General features: G+C 37.2%; 1 protein-coding gene across 7 annotated transcripts in view; it reads left to right on the top strand.

Annotated features, from left to right (window-relative positions):
* Positions 1–24,636, top strand: part of LOC309477828 (rho GTPase-activating protein 26-like) — a 113,572-nt gene that overhangs the window by 32,332 nt on the left and 56,604 nt on the right. For all 7 annotated transcript variants that reach the window (XM_082141269.1, XM_082141272.1, XM_082141268.1 and 4 more), the window contains exons 2-10: positions 10,836–10,931; positions 12,941–13,002; positions 14,007–14,078; positions 15,623–15,724; positions 15,872–15,982; positions 16,405–16,509; positions 19,305–19,434; positions 21,324–21,424; positions 23,589–23,683. In XM_082141269.1, the coding sequence (XP_081997395.1) occupies positions 10,836–10,931; positions 12,941–13,002; positions 14,007–14,078; positions 15,623–15,724; positions 15,872–15,982; positions 16,405–16,509; positions 19,305–19,434; positions 21,324–21,424; positions 23,589–23,683 (874 nt within the window). The remainder of the gene's footprint in view (positions 1–10,835; positions 10,932–12,940; positions 13,003–14,006; positions 14,079–15,622; positions 15,725–15,871; positions 15,983–16,404; positions 16,510–19,304; positions 19,435–21,323; positions 21,425–23,588; positions 23,684–24,636) is intronic.

The raw sequence follows: 24,636 nt of genomic DNA, 5'->3' as shown, positions 1-24,636 counted from the left end.
CATATCAATAGTATAAGGTTTGTAAAAGGTTTGTTATTCATTCTCTATATACAGTAGATCATTATGCCTCAGTCAACTCAAGAATAATAATTTAAATATGTATTTTTTTTTAGAAAATGCAATACTGTATATAACACTTTGTGAATGTCATGCCAACCACTATTTCATGTGTAGACAGTATATTTGCAGAACATCTATCCACATAGAGTAAAGAAAGAGGGCAAAAGAATGACACAGAACCAATATGACCAAAGACAAACCAGAGACAGCATTTTCTACAGGGCTACTTGCTCTTGCTTTGCTAATTGTAATAATAATATCCTTGTGTATAATATTGACTTGTTTGATGTTTTTGATCATATGCATATGCTAATGACTCTGATTACTGCCTTCTGAACAGTCATAATCGCTCCACTAAGTGCTCCGTGCTGATTACAGTTCCTCTTCAGTCGTTCAGTCGACGCCACGTCGAGACCGACGAATAGGACTCTCTCTAGAGAGGCCAATCTACTTCGAGTGTACGCGCAATTAATGAGCAGCAAGTGCATCGCATCTTCAACCTTTCGCTTCGGAGCCGAGCGGTTCGTTTTTTTCTGTCTCTAATGCAAGCAGTGTTATCTAAAAGAGCCAGTTCTCAGGAAGTTTCTCCTCATTTGTGTTGGTGTGACGGTGCTATACAGCGGTGATCAGGTCCTCTCGCGTGTGTGTATGTGAGCGCTAAAAAGCTGTTATTACAGCTGGTAAGAGCTGCGCCTTCAATGAGAGTGAGTGCACGCTGTCTACAGGCTGCATGTTCCCTGTCAGTGTTGCCGCAATCTTTTCCCCTGTGTGCTTCAGCACCAAGATAGAGCGAGTCTCCTAAAAGAGCTTACATGGGTGTGAGTTGCGTCTTTCTAAAGATGACATTCCACCCGTGTGTTTCTGGATGCGGTCATTTCCTGTCCTCACTGGCGGCCACGATCACTGTCTCGCATGCCTGGGAAACATGTGAGACTTTGTTCATGGGTGGTTCATGTTTTTGCATGGGAACATGACCACGTAGGCATGAGGGTCGACTCTTCTTTCTCTGGAAAGCTTGAGTCCCCTCTGTTGTTGGGTTCTGCAGCGTTCTCCTTCCTAACAGAAAGGGCACGCTTTCCCAGTGTTATCCAATAATGTCACTGTATGGCTTATCACGGAACAACACTGACAGATATACTCTGTGTAAGCCCTCTCCTATCGTCCTTCCAGGCAAGAAGGGGCAAGAGGCTTGCACAGGGCCCTGGATGGGGTCAGCAGCTGTGGCCCTTTGGTAGGGATTCCTATTCGTCGGTCTCGACGTGGTGTCGACTGACTGACTGAAGAGTAAGGGTGTACTCACACTAGGCACGGTTGCCATGAACCGGGCCCGAGTACGATTGTCCCCCCTCCCCACTCCCCCTCTGGCCTGCACTCACATAGGGTTTCAGCATTCGTGTTTCGGGATAAACAGGAAGAGCGGCGCTCTCACTGAACACAATGGAGTCCAGCACGGTTAGCGCTCACACTGCATGCGAACCGCGCCCGAGTCCAACTGAACCGTGCTCTGGCCCACCTCTTCCAAGCGGGCCAGGGCCGGCTAATCGAGCCGCGCCCGGGCACGGTTCGGAGCACTCACACTAGTCAAACGAACCGCGCTTTGGTGGTCAAACGCACTCGGGCACGGTTCAAACTGGCTAGTGTGAGTACACCCTAACATCTCGGTTACATATGGTAACCCTCGTTCTCTGAATGAGGGAACGGAGACGCCACGTCCTGTCACCACATCTGCTGCGCCCCGCTGGTGCAGCCAGGTCACTGGCTCGGCTCCTCAGCGAAAACCTGAAGATACGATGCACCTGCTGCTCATTATATGCACGCATAGGCGGAAATCGCGGGGGGGGTCGGGGGGTCAGGACCCCCCCCCATCTGAGGGTTGTCCCCTCCTAAAAATAGAATTAAAGTATGTGTATTGTAAATAATATAATGATATATACTTAAAATAATTGTTTAAGTAGTAAAATAATAAAAATGCAAACAGGGCAACAACAAAAAAAAACTTTTACAAATTTTGAGTCCCCCACCCTTGCCTCACAGTACTTTGGTCCACTGCCGGCTCCCCTTTTACCTCATCATCACAAACAAATTAGTCCAGTGGGAGAGAACAAGGTTTTTCTGTTGTGGAACTCCAGTAAGTCAAGGCTATTTTATTCACTTTAAACCTCGGATGAAGTGATTATTTTCTCTTTAATACAGATTATGCTGCGTTATTAATAAATCATGACAAATTTTTTTATGATAACCAATGTAACGTTAGTCCGCCTCGCTATGTTGGCGATTATAACCTTGTTTTATACAGTCTGTGCGTTTACCTAGATTGTTTAAAACCGTTCCCTCACACACACACACCCATAAAGTGTACGCATAAACTGTGTGTAGTCTTGTAGATTACACAAGGGTGCGCATTTACATTTTCACACTTTCGCTGTGTGATTTAGTCAGTTTAAATCGTTTAATTTAGTTAATCTAATATAATATCACACAAAGAGTGCAGTTTTTCTCCAGATATTAACATGATAATAGATGTGATTTAATAAATTGATAATTGAAAAGTTTGCTTTTAGACACCATATTGCCTGTTTTAACTCTATTTCGCAAACGAAAATAGTTCAAAACTAAGCCAAAGCACTGTATTTGCGTCTCTGAGAAACACACAAGGTATTTCCTTACTGAATTATTAATCAGCGTTTTGAACAGTGAATCTCAATGACTCACTCATTAACAATGAATTGCTGCCACCTACTGGCGGTTTTAATTTCACATTTAAAGTATCTTTTCATGTTTTAAATCATTTTATATATCAATATTCAACGTTTTATGTTTAAATTTTTATTTTATTTATGTCTGTGTAAAATCTAAATGCCGTTTCAAATGCAGCTTTTGTGTTTCCTCTCCATTGCAAAGATTTTGTTGATACTTATTTAATTTGATTGGTAACAGCCCTATTGTGTCTTATTATTATAATTAAATTTAATTGAATGTATGAAATTGACACAAAAGATGATGCATGCATATATTTAGGTTTAAAAAATACATTTATAAAGGTAAAAATGCCAATGAAGGTAAAAATCTATTGAAACTTATTGGAAAAATAATTTCTGTCACTGCTGTGAACTGCATATGACAGAATATGAAGAATATCAAAAACTCCTAAACATGCCAAGTTACCAGCACAATAACACACTCAGCAAAATATTGTGTAATTATCGTTATCGATAAAATCCCTGAAAATATAGAGATCATTTTTTGTCAATTTCGCACACCAATGAAGAATATTTTGGTCAATTTAGTCAGCTTTTGCAATGAACCAGAGAGAAACTTTGAGAAGAAGGATAATGGCACGGTCTCCATGCTAGCTACACTAATAATAGTAGTAAGGCTTTCCTCTGTGTACACATATCCATAGAAAGTACAATTTTGCCTGTATTATTGGTGTCCCCTTCAAAAATTGCTCTTTAGGAATATTATGTTTATTGTCCCCCCCAACATTTAGATGAAATTTACGCCCCTGTATGTGACCGTGACGTTTCATTTTAATACCACAAATTATTAATGTTGCACCAGCCATTCAGTGTATGGTGGACAAAGGGATTATGCAAATGTAGGTTCATAATGTCTGGCATGAAAACTAAGAAATTTTAAATGTTGTTACAGGCAAAATTTTCCAATGAGCAATTTTCCATTTTAGCACTGACCTCACTCAAAGTCCCTTTACGACAAGTCATTTCACTCGGCGGCCATCTTTGAAACGCCTCTCGGGCATGCAAGTGCAGCTCCTATCTCTTTGAATGGGGAACCATCAAATTCTCCAAAACTGTTCGCCAAGCTTACGCTTAAATTTCATATTTGAAATCACCAATGAAATCTGACAACAACTGTCTCATACATTTTGTTTCTAAACACTCGAATCATGACAGAAAACACTTTTTTTTCAGGTTGGATCAAGCTCATGCGCAGTGGAAACGCATGTCTGACTGTTTCCAGTGCACCCAAAGTGATGTGATGACTTAACCAATCGCGATTGGCTCTTATTTAGAAGAAGACTTATTCCGCCCTATTGAGTGTTGCACTTTTCCCCATTCAAAACAATACGAGAGACGAGTCTTGTGTTATTCTATAGTCTTTGCCTCACTTTCTGCACGGACTGATACTACTTTTGAGATTTCTACATTTCTAGTGTAATTGTACTTCTCTGTAACATAATATTACTTATGGATGATTATGAGTTATGAAAAAAAATATTGCTCATTCTTTTGTCACATGTGTTCACAGCTCACTTGATCAGTGAGTAGATCAGAAAAGGGGTACAAAGGTATTTTCTTAAAGTTATTCCTCAAATAGCCATATTTTGCACTTCACATGCTAAAAAAACAAACATATATATTATAGCAAACCCTGAACTATGCAATGTAGGGTAATGTTGGAGGCAGACGGACCGCCAACACAATAAGTTGTTTAGCAGTTGTTGACATCTCTTACCAAAATAGTGTTGGTTTGAGTCTACTTGTGGGACAGGGCCTTTAGTGAGTTTGTTGCAGTGATTCATGTGTATTTGCTGACATTGCATGGATTAAGTATCCGGTTGTAACTCACTTCCTACCCTATTATTCATTTCCTTTTCCTGTGGCATACCACTGTCCTCCTCTCTGAAGGACGTGTGCATCAGTGTCGGAAATCCACTTTCATGGTCCATCGGTACTCCATCAAAATCCACTTCCTGTATGCATGTTACTACAGCAGAGAAAACACAAGATTTAATTCATTGGTATTTACATTTTCGGAGAATTTCATTGACATTTTTTTTATTTATTTTTTTGCCTTGAGGGCTGCAAATGGAGGAAATGAATTCCAGCGTCCGTTTCTAGAAGGCTAACAAGTAATTTAATGCTCATTGAGTTGCTAACACTGCTGTAACTGTACTTCAGCTGCAAGCGTCAGTCAGCACAGCGGCCACACAAATCCCACATGGCTGCAGCTTTCATCTTATCTCGCTGACTAAACTAAATGAGCAGAAATTGCAGTGCTCTGAAATTGACCCAAAAACAACAAGCGTCAATTCCACAGAGGTCAATTCAAGGATGTAGAGTGAAACTGCAGGCCTTCATTCTTTGAGCAACTGCTCATCTGTCTCCTTCATGTTTGTTTACTGTGTTGTCGACAAAGGTGTTGATTTTAAAAATGCATAATTGGCCTTGTTTCAAAAAGATATCTCATTTTGTGTGCTAAAACCATAAAAAATACAAAAAATAAAAACTGTATAAACTTTGTGCTGAAAGCTGTCAAGAAACATCAATATTTCATCCCAAAATCAAAAGAAAAATCCCCTTAATTCTCAATAGCCTTATGTAAAATAATGACATCACATGTAAAGATGGCCCAGATGGTTCTAGTTGACATTCACCTTATATTATCAGTTAAATTGCAAAGTTACTAAACAATTGCTGTTGCAACAATTGGTGTTCATCTTGTGCAGTCGTTTTTTGTTTGTTTGTAGATTTGACATTTATCCTTAACAGTGTGATCTAACGCAATGGCATCATTATAAGTATGACTTAATGTTTATTTCTCTTTTGTTTATGCAAATTCCCATGCAACATGTTTGGTCTGTATAACAACCTTGTTATGGTCCATTTGTCAGAATGTGTTTGTTTTGTTATGAATGAATGAATGAACTTGAATACATATCTGCATCTTCTTCAAATTATATCTTAATTGATTTGCTCCTATAAGTGTTCCAAGTAAAATATCTCACTGGACATTATAATATGTGTGTGTATGTGTCCAACAGTGATGTGGCGGTGTTTTGCTGAGTAGACTTTGGCTTCTGACTAGCTCTCACTGTGTGGCCCAGTACAGCTCCCTGCTGGTAAAGTGCTGTGTGTAATGGAAGCTCTGCCGTTTGGACCATCTGGAGAGATGTGTCATCCAGGTCTTCACTGGCCTCCATTACGAAGGCTTTTATCAGATATACTGCTCTAGATCTGACTTTTCTTTCCTCTATGAGTATCAGAAAGAATGCAAATAGGTGGAAACAAAATTACCCACTGAATTGGTTATTGTTTATTTATTATTATTATTATTATATGATATATTATTATATGAAAATATGTATTTAACTTGGCTGCCAAGTTAAGTATTTTTTAAGTCTTAAGTCTTCTGTATTCATACAATAGCTTAGTATGAAGAATAGACCAACATTTACATTATTCATTGATCATTTCCACTGTAGCTCTCAATTCAAATGAGGACTCTTGGGAAACAGAATGTGCTTACGTGTAATGTACTTCAAATCTTAAAAAGCATATTTAATAAATCTGTACTTGCAGTCAAATAATATAGTATTGTTGAAATAAAACTGATTTGCAAGTTCATCATTACAAATACAAATATATTTAAATACATGACATACAAATTTCTGTAGAAATGATGTAAGCAAATTATGTTTTAGTTTATCATAGACATAGACAAAAGAAGTATTTATGAAATTACTGTACATATAAAGGTATACTTAAGTCCTACTAACTTGTAAAACTTAATAAAAAACACTCTTAAGTTAAACTAATTGCATATAATTTTATACAATAATACAATTTTATTTAATTGTAAATAACATGCAGTTCATTTTCGAAAACATTGCATTCATTTCTCACTTTCTCCGTAATAAGTATAGTCTTTTAAAACAATAACAATAACAAATTGTGTAGGCAGATCTCCCTCAGAAAGTTTGTGATTTTTAGGTTAGCATCTAGTTTCTGTATACATAACGCACGTAAACATGTTTAACAGAGCAAGTGGGTTGTACAAAGTGACTGCGAAGTGTCTTCCGTAATGGTCTTGAGAAACAAATTGCACTCTTTCACTTGGCTGAGGCTGAGTTATGTGCTCCTGGACCTCAACCAATGGCTCTGTTCATGACATCTTTCTGTTAGCATTCCAACACACTTCCAGATTACGATGCAGACAGATGCATTGCAGAAATTTTGGGTAGCATGAGAAAATTGTATGTTGGGAAGAAACTGCAGTTCACTAAGCTTCAAGATACTCATAATTTCATGTATTTAAACCACAAGCTACCCATTTGATAAAGGAGCTACAGTAGCTGCACTACTAGCAGAAAGATAACTACACTAGAGCTAGTCTAGCGTAGCCAGACCTTCTACCGTTAGTCTGACCGTTTGTTTTGTTCTGCATCATGTTTAGGGGCGTGAAAATGTAAAGTTGATGTCCCTACGATAACAGACCGGCTTGCATACTAATATTACAAAAGTTGCAAGGGTGGTTTTTCGGCTCACAGGTGCTTGGGGGGTGCGAGACGACCACCATTCAACCCGAAAAAAGTCATATAACTATTCCAATGACTCAGAAGTTGTTCGGTTAAGGTAAAAAAGTTACTCAGTTCACCTTTAAGTGTTCAGTCTGTAGTGTTACATCGCCATCTAATGGTCTGGCAGCAGAATACAGCGTTTTTAGTCGTTTTCGCGGATCCGTGTGAATGGGGATCGTTTTGACAATGTACAATGTACAAGTATGTACAAGAAAAACTCAAAGGAAAAACGTCTCAGTTTTAACCATATCGCTGTCGTGTAAACGTACCCTGAGACTACACTGAAGCGAATTAATCATGGGCAAAACAAACATCTGCACCTCCAGACACTACGGGAGAGAGATTCTAGGAAAGCGAGTAGATTCGGTTTTCTCAAATAAATACATTACATCTGTGGCATGTAGCAATGTAGGATTTTTCCATAAAAAGTTCTTACTGGAAAAAAACTTTATTTATTTATTTATTTAAAAATGCAGTTTCATGCTGCTTAAAATGTTGTTACTTTTGTACTGTTTTAGTGTTTAGTTTTGTACTGTTGCTGGTTTTAGTTAGAAACCTTGAGCTCATCTGTAAGTCTTTGTATGATTCATTCATCTCATTTGAGAGATAAAAAAAAAAAAGCACATGTTCAGGAACATCCGAAATAGTTGATGAAGGATGGATGAAGGATTTGGGAGGGCCGATCCTCCCTCACATAAATGGGAGCTCCCTGCAGACAGCAGCTGGTATCCGTTCCACACCACCAGCGATCTGTCTCATCCCAGTGCAGGAAACTTTCGAAACAAGGCCAGATTACAAAGTTTTAAGTGTTTCCATTTTCTCACTTCACTGTCACTGTAGACATGTTCACACTTCAGGTTTTGGGGGTGGCAACCACATTCAAATGCATGTTATTGCTTTCGTTTTAAAATTTGTTTTAGTATTTTTATGCAATTAAAAAACATTTTAATGTATTTTGAATACATTATAAGATAAAATGCTATTCAGTAAAAAAAGCCTTATTAAAATAATTCAGGAAAAGAAAATCCTTGTTTGGAGTAAACTATTATTATTATTTCTTAGAAAAAAAAAAGAAGAGTTTTGTTAAAAGGATAGTTCAGATACATTTTCTTTATTTAGTCATTTACTCACAGTCAAGGTGTTCCAAACCTGTATACATTTATTTTCTTCTGCTAAACACAAAAGAAGATATTTTGAAGAATGTCGGTAACCAAACAGTGGTCCATCAACTGTTTGGTTACCCATTTTCTTCAAAATATCGTCTTTTCTGTTCAGCAAAAGAAAATAAATTTATACAGGTTTGGAAGGACTTGAGGGTGAGTAAATTATGACCAAATTTAAATTTTTGGGTGAACTATCCCTTTAAAATATTTGAAAAACTTTTATGTGGTGTGACCAAAAGAAGCCATGTGGTAAACATGAAAACGTAGGAAAAAACGGAAAAAGGTTTCATTAAGAGGACTAAGGAGTCTCTTGTGAAAATGAAATGGACCTTTTTATGACATGGCATGGTTAGTTTAGATTAAAAATGCCTCTAAAACGTAGAGGAAATTTGCAGTGCAAGCACGCAGCATGTTAACTAAAGTTTCCGGGTGCACTGAGACTTCAGCGTCAGCAGCATTCCACTGGAGCCTTTGGAAACAAAAAATGCTGCATCTTTTTATTTGATTTCCTGTCTTGTTGGCTTGTATTTGCGAGTGTTTGTGCGTACATACACAACTGTACGTGTGCATTCCTTCCGGGCGCTTGGACGGCACCATTGTGTCGCTGGGCAGAGGGCAGGAAGGCAGGGCACACTGGAGGAGACAAATTGTGGGGAATTCTGTGTTCTTGGAGGACATGTGGAGGAAAAAGCTTGTGGATGTCAATAGAAGCTGATTATTTTTAGCGCCGGTTGCTACTTAACAATTCATTCTTGGATTCCCGAGTGCTAAAATAACTGTTCGTTGATACCAAGTGGAAGATTGTTGGAAAGTAGCGTTGTCACTTTACCTAAATATCAGCAGTCGATCCCAATAACTAGTAAAATTGTATTATTATTGATGCCAAAGCAAAAACGACTATGCTTTTGAATATACCCATGAGATGTCATAACTTCACTGGTAATTGGTGTGAATTTTGTTATTAGAGATTCATGCAGATTTAACAATTTTACAGTTTTGTTCATGCATTTTAAAACGTCTTGTAAACTTGTAGCTTAGTAATCCAAACAGAGTCGTATTTCTTTCCGTGAAAAACTGGGTCAATTTGTTTCACAAGATGTAAATGTATGTCCTAAAGAATTCGTATGCTGGCAAACTTACAACTGAGTTGATTATTATTACTTATGTCATTTGTATTTGAGAGAGTTTACACACAGGGAATGGAGTTTGCCCAAAATGTGCTTTTGATTTTGACACTTTGAGTCATATACAGAATGTTTGGCTCATATCGCTGTGAGTGATCCATTCTTTTGAAAAGAGCTGCCAAGCCAAATCCTTTAGTGGAGTCGAGGAATTTTACAAGTTGATTTATTTATTTATTATTTTTATTGGCTTGGAACCAGATGCAAGTTGTACATTTTCAAAACTTTTAGTAATAATCTGATAATAGTTATTAAAATGTACTTTTATTTTGTCAAACATTTCAGCATTATTTTCAATTGTTAGTATGATACACAAAATTACAAATTATCCTTTCGTTTCCACTTCATATAATAGTTTTAATCTATATCAACTTTTCATTAACAGCAACTGTCTTCCATTATGTTAATGCTATCAAGCCATTATGTTAAGACAGTGTCTTGTCTAGTATGACTCACTAACAGTTAGTCAAAGGGAAACCAGTCTTACTTTTCGGTATCAGATAAGGCCAATCTACGTTTTTATGTAACTGATTTTAAAAAGTTATGAATGCTTTTAAACTGAAAAAAAAATATGTCTAACTTGTAAGACTAGTCTTAGCGGTTTATGCAACCGACAGCAGTTTAATACATTTGCCTATCATTTAATCCAAGTGATCTTAATGATTAATCATTCATTTGGAACATCTATAACCAAAAAGTGTTACAGACGTTGACATCTAGCTTCTAGCTTCTAGCTTTTTCTTTTGTTTGCTATTTTGAAGAAGAATTTTTCCATAGTTATGACAATCTAAAACCAAGGGGCCTGTCTTCGATTTATAAACTGATCTCTGCAGCCAAATTCTCATTCCATGACAAACAGTATTTATTTTTAGGGTCTTTTGGGCTCATTCTGTCTCTTCTTAGCTTTCTTTCTTGGACATTTTTTCTTATTCCCTCACAGAACTCTCACTCACTTTGTCAGTCTTATGTCTTGAAAGACCCAGACAGCACAAAGTTTCCAAAGTCAAGTACATGTTTCTCGGTTTCTGACTGACAATTTGTGGTTTTGTCACCTTGAGTTATTCTCGTCTCGTATTCTTTTAACACATCTCTTTATCACATCTTTTGCAGATTTGTCCACAGCAAAGAGAAAGTTTGCAGAGTCGCTGAACGAGTTTAAATTCCAGTGCATTGGTGATGCAGAAACAGATGATGAGATATGCATTGGTAAGATCACAACATTGCTTCTTCTGAATGTTTTTGGTTAAGGTCAGTGTAATAAAAAAATAAAAAAAAAACGTCAGCTTGAAACCAAAGTATCATCAGCATTATACTTCAGTTTTAAACCCCAAAACTTGTTTCAGTGTACTGTATGCTATCATTCATAGAACATTTGTAGAAAGCATATGTGATCTATGAACTCAACCTTAAAAGCACCAGCTTCATCATTGTTTCTCTAAAGAGAATCGGTTGAGCACAAATTGATCCATGGCCATCTGATTCCACTCCAGTTCTTACACAATATATTCATTACAAGCTTTTAACTCAAATAGACAGATTTTACTGAGTGCCATCCACATGACCATTTCATTCAGCCACGATTAAACTAAGCTTAACTTTTATGTATTTGCCATAATTTCACTTGACGGTGTGGCATCAAAGACTTAAGTGTTGGAACCTGTGGGAATTTTTGTGGCTTTCTGTAAGTCCTGGCACCTTACATGGAAACTTGCTGAAATCCTGCTTGGCTGAATCTGAAGAAGGAACAAGTATGGACTTGCCTTTCTTCTGATCTCATCTTCAATTGCAGCCTTGCAGCCCTGCAGTCTCTTACTTTCTGTTGACATTGTTCTTTATGAATTTGAACATTAAAACCATAGGCCACAGCAGAGCCCGCTTTATTATATCTGGACTCTGGAGTTTTCTTAGTAAATGCATCCAGTGCATGTCTGAGGTTGAGTATCTTGAGAGATTTGATGAGTTAGCGGCTTTAGTTTCGATATACTAGAGCCAAGCAATGAAAGACAAGCATCAGTATTAGCCTACTTCTGCTCATAGTTAGACATACATGTTTGCTGCAGACATGAATGTCATATAATGCATCAGTTCTATATGGAGGTGTTTTACTAGTTTTATAACAATTTGATGTGTTTGCCTGGTGGACAATAAAACAGGCCAAAAAAAAGAAAAGAAAAATAAACCATACTTGCACTGAAGTAAGGACCTAATCAGTATCTAGGGACCAAAATATAATTTAGTTTTTGTGCAAATACCACCCTGAAACCTTAGCAACGCCCTGGCAACAGTCCATAACTTGCGAAAAAGAAGTGCACTTTATTGTATGGAATGTGCACATGTAGTGTACTTCAAATCTTTTTCATATTAAAAGTTTGACTTTAAAGTACATTTTAAATCGTTATGTTCGTACACTTATTTTGATGTCTTGACTAACATACTAAAGCACATGCAAAGTAGCTGAGTATGATTTTAACTGTAGTGTGCTATTTGATATTACATTAATAGTTAATAGATTTTACATGTGCTAAATTGCTACGTCATCATTATAAATGTATAATTACAATATATTTAGATGCATGACATTAGGTATATTTTATTTGACCTTAAATGTCTGTACATTCGGCTGTACACTTTAAAAGATGTACTTAAATCCTTCTTAAGTGGGTTAAAAAGCACTCTTAAGCAACTAATTGCATTTAATATGCAAATTAATTGCATTTAATATGCAATATGCATTTAATAAATTAACTAATTGCATTTAATATGCAAATATCATATGTAAATGATACATTTTCATTTAAATGCAAATGCATCATTATTATTATTATTATTAGATTTTTTATTTTTGACCATCGGCACAGATACAAACATTTGGTTAATTTCAGGAAAAATATATAATTTTTCTCTTTTTATAATTTTTCATTTTTTCTCCCCTTTCTTTTTCTAGTGTTAAACACAGTCTTTTCAGAAATGTTAGTATTTGGCCACTGGTATTTTGTAAGAGCACTAAACACATGGTGGATCTGTGTTGTCACCTTCTCATGGTTGTCACACAGACACAATACACGCTTGTTGAACACAAACCTGATGTCCTAGTTTCTGTGGTGGATTATAAAATGACAAATGTCTGACTTCAGTGCTTGTAGATGCAAACTAACATAATATGGCTAAGATGCTGTGTGTGTGTGGTCACCAGTCTCATATTTTTTCTTTCAAAGCTAAATCACTACAGGAGTTTGCTGGAGTCTTACAGAACCTGGAAGATGAGAGGACACGAATGGTGAGCTGGTTTCTTCATCATCATCATCAGCTTCATTATCATTATGCTTATCACTAATATTTTAAAGGAATAGTTCATTCAAAAATGAAACTCACCCCCATGTTGTTCCAAACCAGTTCCGTTCCATTAAGAACGTTGGACAATATGATGATATGTGTATATATATGTATATCTGCAGGTGATTTACAGTTTACAAGCAAAGATGCAACTTGATGCAACTTGCTGATGCGTGCTTACCAACATCATACAGTATACTGTATATCCGGTGTCAGTATATCCAACAATCTAGGATTTATGTATATGTATCACATTACAAGTAATAATTGACGCCTCTCGCGGTTCAAACAAACAGGACTGGGCAACCGCGTTCATCATTACGTTGTGCGTCAGGTCAAGGGTTAGTCTTTCGCTGTAAATAGATGCGTACGGCCGTCTGCTAGTTATTTTAGTTGATAAAGTTTTAAAGATGAATATTTTTCTTACACGAATGCATCGCTTCACTTCAGAAGGCCTTTATTAACCCCCCAGAGCCATGAGGAGCACTTTTATCATGGATGGATGCACTTTGATGGACTTCCAAAGACATACAGCCATTCACTGGCATTATAAAGCTTTGAAGAGTCAGGACATTTTTTTATATATCTCCGATTGTATTCGTCTGAAAGAAGAATGTCATATACACCTAGGATGGCTTCACCCAGGCTTTTGGTGTGAAAGAGCCTTCTTTGGCTGGATCCCAAATGGCCCACTTCATGTGGCCTTAAATTGTGCGTAAATTAATTTTTTTACATTATTATAAAAAAACAAAAAAACAAGCAATTGATTAAAATTAATTACTAAAACAAACTATATGGCCATATAATAACTGTGCTTTCACTGAAGAAAATGATTGAGAGTGCATTTTCAGGCATGTCACATGATGATGTCATGATGGTGAATGTTGACTGACAGGTCAGTTTTGGATGTAAGTAATGAAAGGAACTCTGTGACTTGTGTCTCTTCAGATTGAAAATGCCAGTGATGTGTTGATCTCGCCACTGGAGCGCTTCAGGAAGGAGCAGATTGCAGCTGCAAAGGTGAGAGTAGAAGTTCCTGTTCAAACCACTGTTATGCTCTGATGGTGTTCATAGGCTTACTGTGTTTCTGAACTCCCGCCATCACGTAACAGTTTAGTTATCAATGCCATTGAAGAAGTACCCTCTTCAAAGTGTGATGTTTGATCATTGATGTTACAGAGTCAACACGTGGAGATTCCATGTGGGCCGAGCAAATACAGCTCAAACTGTTTCTAAGAAACTGCCTTAAAGGGATACTCCACTTTTTTTGGAAATAGGTTAATTTTACAACTCCCCCAGAGTTAAACAGTTGAGTGTTACCGTTTTCGAATCCATTCAGCCGAGTTTCTGATATTTAGAAGAATATCAGTAACCAGACAGTTTCTGGTCTCATTGACTTCCATAGTAGGAAAAAATATATACTATGGAAGTCAATGAGACCAGAAACTGTCTGGTAACTGATATTCTTCTAAATATCAGAAACTCGGCTGAATGGATTCGAAAACGGTAAAACTCAACTGTTTAACTCTGGGGGAGTTGTAAAATGAGCCTATTTCCAAAAAAAGTGGAGTATCCCTTTAACGTTTTAAACAGCACTGCCATCTGTTGGTTATGTTGTGTAAGCACTTATTATAGTGTTCATGATGAAAATAAACAGATTCGATTAATCTGCTTAATTTGATACATATAACAGGTTGTGCATTTCTCTTAAAAAAAACAAAACAAAAAAAACATAAAAATGTAATGCCAAACTGTGTTGAAAGTACATTTATCAGAATGCAAATAGAATACATTTAGGGCAGAGTATAATTAGGCAAATTGGGACTCAGCTATGGTTATTTTTGCCTGTGTTTCTAATCTAGTTCATTAGTTGTCATGGTTTCTGATTAGTTACACACCTGTTTCTGTTGATTTAAGTTGAAGTTCCCTTCAGTTCTCTTCGTTTAGTGTTCCGCTTTAATGGTTTGTGAAGTGCTTTACGCTCTTTGTGTTTATTAAAGACTATTTCATTGTTCATGTGTCACTCTCTTGTGGATTTACTACACGCTCATCAGTGACAAAAGCATGAGTATTAAAACATAATGATTTAAAATGTACTTTAAGTAAACCTTTTAATTTTATACTTTTAGAGAGTGCACTTTTTTATTTTTTTATGTAGTCATGAAACTACTCTCTTTAAGCACTCTTTAGTGGTCTTTTATTTCATCAATTTTGTATAAAACTTTACTTTAAATATTTGAGGCACTCTACAAGTTCACATTCGGTACAATTACGTGCACTTCTTTTTCACAAGGGTTTGGAGAACAGAGACATTTAGGTTATCTGTCTAATCACAGTCAAGAGACAAGCGAAACAGCCTGGGAACTTCAGCATCCACCCCAAACATGATATTGTTTAATTAAAGTGAATGTATGCACTGCAAACAGAAACAACTTAACTGCTATCAAAATGTAAAATAATGTACAATGTACATATACACATACATGCAAGTCTCCTCATATAGTCTAACTTTATAGCTGTTGTCTGTTTGAGTTGACTCAAGAGTTTGCATTTTTATCCCATAGGAGGCCAAAAAGAAATATGATAAAGAGACAGAGAAGTATTGTACAGTGTTGGAGAAACATCTCAGCCTGTCTGCCAAGAAGAAGGAAGCACACCTTCATGAAGTATGTACTGCTCTCAATGCCAATCTATGAATACTGAAATTACCTTTCTGCATGCTGGGACTAAAAGCTACAAACCCCCAATTTGATTTCATGTGGATTTGTTCAGTTGTGCATTCTGTCTGATTTTCGAAACACATTTCCCCACAGGCGGATAACCAGGTGGACCACGTGAGGCAGCACTTCTATGAGGTCTCACTGGAATATGTCTTCAAAGTGCAGGAAGTTCAGGAAAGAAAAATGTTTGATTTTGTGGAGCCGGTAAAACTTCTTCTCATTTTATTGCAGTGGTTCTTCAAAAATGCAATATCACTGCCAAAAACTTGGTATCCCAGCAAACATTTGGACATTTAATGAAAAGACGTCCCTCCAACATGTCCCGTTATGGTTGAAAAATAGTTCCAAAATGAAAGTTGAACGGACGTCTTTGACATTAGCTGTTCTGTGTTACATATTTTTACCGATTTATGCCGTCCTACCTCAACTATTTTTGGCCAGGGACTCGACGTTGCCGTCGGACCAATGTTTGCTGGGATGGTTCTGTCTGGTACTTTTTTGTTAGTAAAGCTCTTATAATTTTGACTGAAATTAAATTTGCTAAATATAATTGCTGTTATACATCTTTAAATGATATTGTATTTCCTCTTCACGACAGCTGCTTTCCTCTTTGTCGTTGTGTGTAGTTGCTGGCTTTTCTACAGGGTCTATTTACATATTATCATCATGGGTACGAACTGGCCAAAGACTTCAACCATTTCAAGACAGACCTCACTATCAGCATTCAAAATGTGAGTCCATTTCTTACAACAGACCCTCACAGATGTTATTATTACACATAAAAAAAAAAAAAAAACAGAATTAGTTCAGTTTATAGCCTTAGTGCATTAAAGGGATAGTTCACCCAAAAATGAATATTCTGTCTTTAATTACTCACCCTCATGTCGTTCCAAACCTGTAAGACTTTATTCATCTACGGAACACAAATGAATGATTTCCGTCCCTCAATTGACAGCTACGCAACTACTACTTTGACGCTTCAAAAAGTTCATAACGAGATCGTAAAACTAATCCATATGAATTGAGCGCTTTAGTCCAAATTTTCAACATTTGAACAGATTGAATTTAGGCTTTTATTCACATATAAACATTGAGCAACTCACACATCAGTTGTGGTAAACGGAAGCTAAAGCATGTTTGCTTGACACGTGAGAACCAATGAGGTTCATTCTCGTGTTACGCAGCACGTTTGAGCTTCTGCAAGAACCAATGAGGTTCATTCTCGTGTTACGCAGCACGTTTGAGCTTCAGTAAGAACCAATGAGGTTCATTCTTGTGTTACGCAGTACTTTTGAGTTTCAGCAAGAACCAATGAGGTTCATTCTCGTGTTACGCAGCACTTTTGAGTTTCAGCAAGAACCAATGAGGTTCATTTTCATGTTACGCATCACGTTTGAGCTTCAGTAAGAACCAATGAGGTTCATTCTCGTGTTACGCAGCACTTTAGAGTTTCAGCAAGAACCAATGAGGTTCATTCTCGTGTTACGCATCACGTTTGAGCTTCTGCAAGAACCAGTGAGGTTAATTCTCGTGTTACGCATCACGTTTGAGCTTCTGTGAGAACCAATGAGGTTCATTCTTGTGTTACGCAGCACTTTTGAGTTTCAGCAAGAACCAATGAGGTTCATTCTCGTGTTACGCAGCACTTTTGAGCTTCAGCAAGAACCAATGAGGTTAATTCTCGTGTTACGCATCACGTTTGAGCTTCAGTAAGAACCAATGAGGTTCATTCTCGTGTTACGCAGCACTTTAGAGTTTCAGCAAGAACCAATGAGGTTAATTCTCGTGTTACGCATCACGTTTGAGCTTCTGCAAGAACCAATGAGGTTCATTCTTGTTACACAGCACGTTTGAGCTTCTGCAAGAACCAATGAGGTTAATTCTCGTGTTACGCAGCACTTTTGAGTTTCAGCAAGAACCAATGAGGTTCATTTTCATGTTACGCATCACGTTTGAGCTTCAGTAAGAACCAATGAGGTTCATTCTCGTGTTACGCAGCACTTTAGAGTTTCAGCAAGAACCAATGAGGTTCATTCTCGTGTTACGCATCACGTTTGAGCTTCTGCAAGAACCAGTGAGGTTAATTCTCGTGTTACGCATCACGTTTGAGCTTCTGTGAGAACCAATGAGGTTCATTCTTGTGTTACGCAGCACTTTTGAGTTTCAGCAAGAACCAATGAGGTTCATTCTCGTGTTACGCAGCACTTTTGAGCTTCAGCAAGAACCAATGAGGTTAATTCTCGTGTTACGCATCACGTTTGAGCTTCAGTAAGAACCAATGAGGTTCATTCTCGTGTTACGCAGCACTTTAGAGTTTCAGCAAGAACCAATGAGGTTAATTCTCGTGTTACGCATCACGTTTGAGCTTCTGCAAGAACCAATGAGGTTCATTCTTGTTACACAGCACGTTTGAGCTTCTGCAAGAACCAATGAGGTTAATTCTCGTGTTACGCATCACGTTTGAGCTTCTGCAAGAACCAATGAGGTTCATTCTCGTGTTACGCATCACGTTTGAGCTTCTGCAAGAACCAATGAGGTTAATTCTCGTGCTACGCATCACGTTTGAGCTTCTGCAAGAACCAATGAGGTTCATTCTTGTTACACAGCACGTTTGAGCTTAAGCAAGAACCAATGAGGTTCATTCTCGTGTTACGCATCACGTTTGAGCTTCTGCAAGAACCAATGAGGTTAATTCTCGTGTTACGCATCACGTTTGAGCTTCTGCAAGAACCAATGAGGTTCATTCTTGTTACACAGCACGTTTGAGCTTAAGCAAGAACCAATGAGGTTCATTCTCGTGTTACGCATCACGTTTGAGCTTCTGCAAGAACCAATGAGGTTAATTCTCGTGTTACGCATCACGTTTGAGCTTCTGCAAGAACCAATGAGGTTCATTCTTGTTACACAGCACGTTTGAGCTTAAGCAAGAGGTTTGTTCTCGTGCCTTAAGCAGGTTTGGATGAGCTTCTGTTTATGTTCGCTGATCAATGTTTATATTTGAATAAAAGCCTAAATTCATAGAGTCTCTTCAGAAAATTTGGACTAAAGCACTCATATGGATTAGTTTTACGATCTCCTTAAAAACTTTTTGGAGTATCAAAGTGTTAGTTGCGTAGCTGTCAATGGAGGGACAGAAAGCTCTCAGATCTTCATTTGTGTTCTGAAGATGAACAAAAGTGAGTGAGTAATTAATGATGGAATTTTCCTTTTTGGGTGAACCATCCCTTCAATAATTTGCAAATGAGAATCATCACCATGTCATGTTCTGTTAAGTCCATTGGGATGAGTGTATGTTCACTGGACAGGATGTCAACATGACTCCTGACCCCTGATGGGAGCAGTCAATGTCCTTTTGCCAAATATAAATTACAACTATGATAAAACTGGCCACTTCACAATGAGCCTGGTCAGATATGTGTTATATTTAAGCAGTAGAGTAGTTTAATGTAAGAACAAGCATTCTCGAATCTTCATACAGCGTCTGTTGAAGCATTCACCTTCTTAAATTGTCTTTGTGGTCTTTCAGACTCGGAACCGGTTTGATAGTACACGTTCAGAGGTGGAATGTTTGATGAAGAAGATGAAGGAGAACCCACACGAGCACAAGAGCATGAGTACACACACAATGCAGGGATATCTGTTTGTGCAGGAGAAACGTAAGTTGAAAAGTGTGGAGCTTCTCTCTTATTTCTAAGACACAACTGATCATACTGACTTGTGGCCTCTGTAGAAGTTTTCTTTATAATTGTATTTGATTTTCCAATAACTTATTAACTACACTGCCCACAATACTAAATGGCGACCCAACATTCAGAGAAGTTTGCATGGACACAGAAATTGTGGCAAAACAGTTTAACCATGAAGCATTGCGAATGACGTCATTGAACATCATTGATCCCTGCATTCTCAAACTACTTGTATATTTGTGTATATGTAGTATCTAAAATGTATTGTATTTATCACAGACTCTAAATCAGTTGTTTTATATTATAGGCAACTGTTGTTATTTTATATGAGGATTCCCTATTCACAGAGTTTTGTTGCAACCCAGGCTTTTATTACAACCAAAATATGTGCCTGTGGTGTCATTTTTGCAAAAATATTACATTGTTTTTTGGTTCGTGGCAGTTTCAAAGTGAAATCTACCGAAACATAAATGTAACTGTGCCAACATTTTATTAGATTGACTTATGCACTTGAAATGAAATGTGCAGTGAGTGGTAATGCTTTGCCACATAATAAAGTACTTTGGGAAGTTTGCTTGTGTCTTTTAAAAGCGAAGTGGAACACACTAGGGTTATTTTAGCATAATTTATATTCTATTATAGCAGTGGTTTTCATTCCTGGTCCTGGGGACCCTCTGCTCTGGATTTTTTAGCAGCGTCCGAAAGCTTAAAGATGCTTCCTTCTGAGGACTCATTCCAACGCAAGTGAAAAAAACCTTTACCCAAATGTATTTAAAATAAATGTATTTCATACTAAGTATACTACAAATCCATTAACATATTTACTGACATATATCGCTTAAGACTTACTGATATAAATATCATGAAACATTATTTGGAGCATTTCTTTATTGCACAATGCACATTTATTGATATTAAGCCTTAAAATGTGTTTAATATCACTATTAGTAAGGATAGTATGATCTCTGTGTAATGTCAGTCTTTAAATGCAAGATATAGTGTACCTAAAGTACATTTGTAGAAGTTCCATTTCCTTTCTCCTGAGATACCTTCATCTGATCGATTTTTGAAGGCAGCATAGATTGCCTTAGATATCCCACAATCCTGTGCTTTCCATTCTGTGACAGTTGAGCGAGAAAAAGAAAGATGGCATCTGAAAGTTGCAGTTGGTGTTCAGTTTGTGTGTAAATATATGTTTTTGTCCAATGTTTTCCACTTTTGATGTAATTTCTAGTGAGAAATGTCTATTGTAGTAAATGAATATTCAAGTTTATTTGCTCTATTTAGAATCTCCATAGAGTTCCTATAGAGTGGCAATTATCACAAAATGCAGATTAATGTATTCTGTTTTCCACAAGAGGTCAGCAGAGACACACAATGACTGAATGCGAGATCTATTATGATGTTTTCATTAGAATTGGACTGGAATGATGTCTTTTCTTTTTTTGTGAAATAATGTAAAAAGCATATTTCCAATAAAAAAATAATAAAAATCAAGAATTTAGAGGTAAATAAAATAAAAATCACACACATACATATAAAAGATAATATTTTATCGTTATTCATGGGTTTCATCAGGTCCCTTTCAACAGGTGTATTAATCAAGCACAATGCAGTCTGCATTCATAATCTAGGTGCTTGATTTTATACACCTGTGGAAAGGGACCTGATGAAACCCATGAATAGACTGTCAATAAGATTTCTGGACAAGAAAAAAAAAAAAAAGTAGTGTAATAAGTGTCCGGGTCATTATGATGTTTTGTTACACTCCGGGGAGGAGAGCTTTGTGATCCACGGTACTGTATCATGTGGTCTAACTGTCTTTTTCTAATGTGTCTCCCTGCTTTGCACCAAATCAGGTTCCTTCGTGTCCACATGGGTGAAGTACTACTGCTCCTATCACCGAGAGCCCAAACGCATGACCTTGATGCCGTTCGATCAGAAGTCTGGGGGAAAAATTGTAAGTTGTTCTCTCTCTCTCTCTCTCACACACACTCTCTCACATACAAACTATCTCGCACCCTTTCACTCAGCAGCATGTGTAACCTTTGGAATGGAGAGTGGATTCTGGCACAGGCCACGTGCTTGTACCCCTGCTGGCACTGACACGACTCTTATCCTGCACAGAAAGCTGTGTATCGCATGGTTGAGCTGGCACCAGTGTCTGCACCTGGCTCTGTGCCCGTCCCACTCTCCCCACCACACACACACACAGGGTCAATAGCACGAATCTCACTCCAGGGACTGCATGCGGCCTGATTACATTCTGACCACTTACAACCAAACTAAACACACAAGCGTGCCAACTGCAAGAGAAAAGCAAACAGAAAACGTGTTTTATTATGATTATAAATTCAATTCAGAATCAAATTGTTTCTTTGTTTGTATGGTTTATGTTTTTGCTGACATATTTACTTACAAATGCACGAAATCCTCCTACATTCATTTGAAAGGTTTTCGCCGATTAAAACGAAAACCTTTTAATTGAATATAAGCCAATTGCAGAATTAAAAAATTGCTTTCGATTCTTGAGTTGGAATTTGAATTGCTGTCAGTCACCCACTGGAGTTTCAAGTGGAATGGCAGGAAGAGCAATTTACCGAATTGCAATTTTTAACAATTCAACAACAGAGGAATTGCAAGAGTCCAACACGTATAGTTGCACGATTAATCGTTAAAACATGACCTCGTTTCGATCACTCACGTGATCTCATTCCTAAACGACAGCTGTGTTAAAAATAATTAAAATATCACAGAAAGTTTATAGATTGGATATAAACACTGATGTCTACAGTAGAGATCAAAATAGAGTGACTCTGAAAATACCTTTGTCATTGAATGATTTATTCAAAAGATTCATTAAAAAAATTATGAATCATCCAGTAATGAAAGTGAGTGAGTCATTGAATAATTTTTTCATAATTTTTTCAAATGAATTCTTTCATGTTGAGCTATATAACAATGATTCGTTTTCTGTCGATAAACGTATCCAAACAGTTGCTCACTTAATAAAACACATAATATATTAAAGCATCTTTGGTGTTTACGAAGAGGGTAATGTGGATATGACATCATTGACAGGCCATTACCCTGGTTAAAATAGCTGATTTCTCTGGATGTAAACACTGTTAGAAACATTGGGTTAATGTAAGTACACAAGTCAACAAAATATATAACATTGTTCTAGTGCTGTAACACGCAGTTATTTATTTATTTTTTTCAAGTTTCATTCTATTTTAATTCTACTTTTCTATCAAATCAAAGAATGTTTGCGGTCTCAGTTTAATACAGCTCAAATTCAGTACACATTACAGAAGCTTGAGTAGCCGCTTCACACAAACACCAAATCTAAATAGAATTAAAAGATAGATTTTTTTTGTATATATAGTCCTATATATATTCCAGTATTTTTTTCTAGTTTTTTAAACCTAATGTTTCACATCTGCGAATGTGCGGTGTGGTTGAATTATGGACTAAAATTAAATACTTCAGGTCAAGGGTTCAAATACTAATGCTTCCCATAGGACACATTAAATAACCTAGAATATTCCTTAACACATGACTTTATCCCTAATTGTGCACTTAAAGTCTTGCACACTTATTGTAGACTAGACTGCAGAATGTCCCATTTGTCATTTTTAGTTTCAGATGAGTGCTAACATGAGCTCAGTTTGTTTAGTCTGCAATCGTTACGCTAGCTTTACCTTAACACCTTTTCTGGTATGAGAAGTGAGAAAGAAAACTAGAGAGAAGTCACTCAGTAGAGTGGATTGATAGACACAATTAGTGGAGAGGTCACTGAAAAAAGAGAATGCCAGCGCTCTGGTAATGAACTCCAGAGGCATGTGTGTAATGTGTTGTTAGTCGGTAAAGGAGTTGTGAAGTGTTGAAATAAAAATAGCCCACTGCATTTGAACACCCATTCCTTGGCCAGACTTTGCAAGAAGATATGGAGTAACCTGACACTTTATCACACATTTATATAATCATTTATGTGATGACAGTGTAGTCTGTAAATATAGAACATCTGGTCACATTTTCCCTTCAGCTGTCCAGGCTCACGTAAAAATCAGTCAAATAGTGAGAATTTGGTGCCTATATTCAACGTTACGTTTCTCTTTCAGGGAGATGAGGAAAGCTTTACGCTCAAATCTTGCACCAGAAGGAAAACAGACTCCATTGAGAAGAGGTTCTGCTTTGACATTGAAGCCGTGGACCGGTGAGTTGATGGCCCGCATACCCGCCACCAGATGGCGCTTTAGTCCACATAACAATCCAGCAGGAGTCACACTTCCTGGCTGCTACTCAGGAAAGGGGGTGGAGATTTTAACTAGGTCTGCCAGGCATAAAAAGAGTACACTGCAGATAGCTTCAACCTGTCATAACTGTTGCGGTAACTAGGAATGGAGAGGTGAAGTGGCCATCTCATGGGTTGAGGGAAGGAGAAAGCAGGCGATTACTTTATACTTTAGGCCAAAATGTCCTCAGCCCTCCTCAGAATGATGCAGTGTTGAACTGTTCGGTAGTAGCCCACACCACGCTTTGCACACTGCAAACATATATATTTTTTGATTCATTAGTCTTGTTTCCCAGCAAAATTGTGTCGAATAATAAGTCAGATAATGTCAGATAAGATTTTTTTCTAATAAATTTCTAATTAAATCAGTTTTTCTTTCCCCACAAAAATTCAAGTATACCTTATTGTATTTGCGTTTAAAGGCACAGTATGTAATATTGACAGCTAGCAGTTGAAATGGGTAATGCAGTTCAAATTAAAAATATTTGAGAGAGTTGTTGTTTTCCCCGCCTCCTCCTCAGACTCGACACTCGCGCAACAGGAACGAGCGCAATTGACAATGGAAAGCGACGAGCCTGTATATTTATCTGGATTTGAATGTGTTTTAATATGCCTCTGGTCATAGAGCGGTAACACTTTACAATAAGGTTTCATTAGTTAACATTAGTTAACTACTTTAGTTAACATTAACTAAAAATGGACTGCACTTCTACAGCATTTAATAATCTTGGTTAATGCTAATTTCAACATTTACTAATACATTATTAAAATAAAAATGTCAATTTTTTTAACATTAGTTAATGCCCTGTGAACTAACATGAACAAACAATGATTATTAACTAACATTAAACATAAAACTGGGTCAAACCCTAGCA

The sequence above is a fragment of the Leuciscus leuciscus genome (assembly GCF_965113295.1).
Source record: "Leuciscus leuciscus genome assembly, chromosome: 16".
Lineage (NCBI taxonomy): Eukaryota > Metazoa > Chordata > Actinopteri > Cypriniformes > Leuciscidae > Leuciscus > Leuciscus leuciscus.
This window is presented reverse-complemented; position numbering and strand designations above follow the sequence as displayed.